At 55.8% G+C, this 1,355-nt stretch overlaps 1 protein-coding gene across 1 annotated transcript in view; it reads right to left on the bottom strand.

The window, feature by feature from the left end:
• The window catches only part of LOC102873017 (chromosome unknown open reading frame, human C8orf76), a 19,177-nt gene extending 18,410 nt beyond the window's left edge, over nucleotides 1-767 (bottom strand). The window contains exons 1-2 of the mRNA XM_006879469.1: nucleotides 607-767; nucleotides 54-294 (exon numbers count right to left, since the gene is read on the bottom strand). Of these exons, the coding sequence (XP_006879531.1) occupies nucleotides 54-294; nucleotides 607-767 (402 nt within the window). The remainder of the gene's footprint in view (nucleotides 1-53; nucleotides 295-606) is intronic.
• Between the last annotated feature and the right edge of the window lie 588 nt (nucleotides 768-1,355).

The following is a 1,355-nucleotide window of genomic DNA, read 5'->3' as shown; positions in this document are numbered from 1 at the left end:
GGTCCGCGCCGGCAGAGCCGTCGGACCTGGGCCAGGCGGCCGGTCCCGCTCACCTGCGGCTCGCAGCGCTTGGCGCAGTAGGACGCGGGCGGTCGGCTCCGCCGCTCGCGCCCCTCCTCGAACACCGAGTCCTCGAACTCGCCGCCGAACCAGCGGTCACCATCAGCCTCCATCACTGGGCCGCCGCGGGACCAAAGAGCGGAGGGGGCGCCTAGAGCGGCGCCCACGCGCGGCGTGACCCGGAAGAGGCGGGGCTTCGGGCGCCCGCGCGCGGCATGCTGGGATGTGTGGTCTCTGCAGGGGTCAAGCGGGGACGCGGAGGCCGGCTGGCTGGGGCTCGCGGGGAGATGAGGTTTTTATCTGGCTCATGGATTTGCAGAACCCGACAGCAGCGAGCTTGATTTCTCCGTGTCTGCACATGGACAGAGCGACCTTTCCCTGCACGCGTCTAAAAGCGTGGCCCCAGGGCAGCTGTTTAAAACGCGGACGGTGCTAACCAAACAAGTCGATCGGAATGTCTGACCCTCTCCTAACCACAGATTCCTAACGGGCACAGTTACACCCGCTTTCCGAGTGAAGAAACCGGAAAGATGCAATTCCTCTTACGCGCCATCGGGTTGGAGTCGCTTTTCAATCGCGCTTCTTTCACTCGCGGAGCTGCGGGTGGATTCCAACCTGCAGCCTTTGGGGTGACAGCGCTGCTCCTGTAATGTGCACGCTCTTTCTCGGTAAACTTGAAGACCTGGTAATGTAGAGGATAAAAGCATTCCGCTAGTGGTTGAAACCATCAGTCTACAGATGGAGAAAGAGGAGGGAGTCACAGCGCCCATAAACATTTGTAGTTGTTTGCCTTCAGTCGGAACCGACTCATAACTGACCCTCCCGCGGGTTTTCAGAAGCAGTACATCGAAAAGCAGGAGATTGACCATTCTTCTCTCATGGAGCAGATGGTGGATTCGAACTGAGAATCTTTAGGATTGCAGTGCAGCTTCTTAGCACTAGGCCACCAGAGCTCCCCCTCCCCAAACATTTAGAGCGTCGGAAACCTTGTGGAGAGTTCTTTGTGCTCTACAAGTTACTGAGTTGGAATGACTGACTGGATGGCAGTGAGTTAGATTTTCATATTTTCCTTAAAAGTCAGTGACTTCCATTTTGCAAAGAAACCTGGGTTTAGAGAAGGTAGGTAACTTGTTCTAGATTAGTTGCCACATGAGCTGGCAAATAGAGAAACAAGTGTCTCTGAATCTCTGGAGAAGAGATAGCACTTTAGCCCAGCAACTCCAGGGTTCATTACAACAATCTGGACCAACAAGCTCTGATAGCCTAGTGGGTGAGGAGTTGAGCCGCCAACCCAA

Source organism: Elephantulus edwardii, unplaced genomic scaffold, assembly GCF_000299155.1.
Source record: "Elephantulus edwardii isolate Elephantulus edwardi_28Jun2011 unplaced genomic scaffold, EleEdw1.0 scaffold00003, whole genome shotgun sequence".
NCBI classification, from domain to species: Eukaryota; Metazoa; Chordata; class Mammalia; order Macroscelidea; family Macroscelididae; genus Elephantulus; species Elephantulus edwardii.
This window is presented reverse-complemented; position numbering and strand designations above follow the sequence as displayed.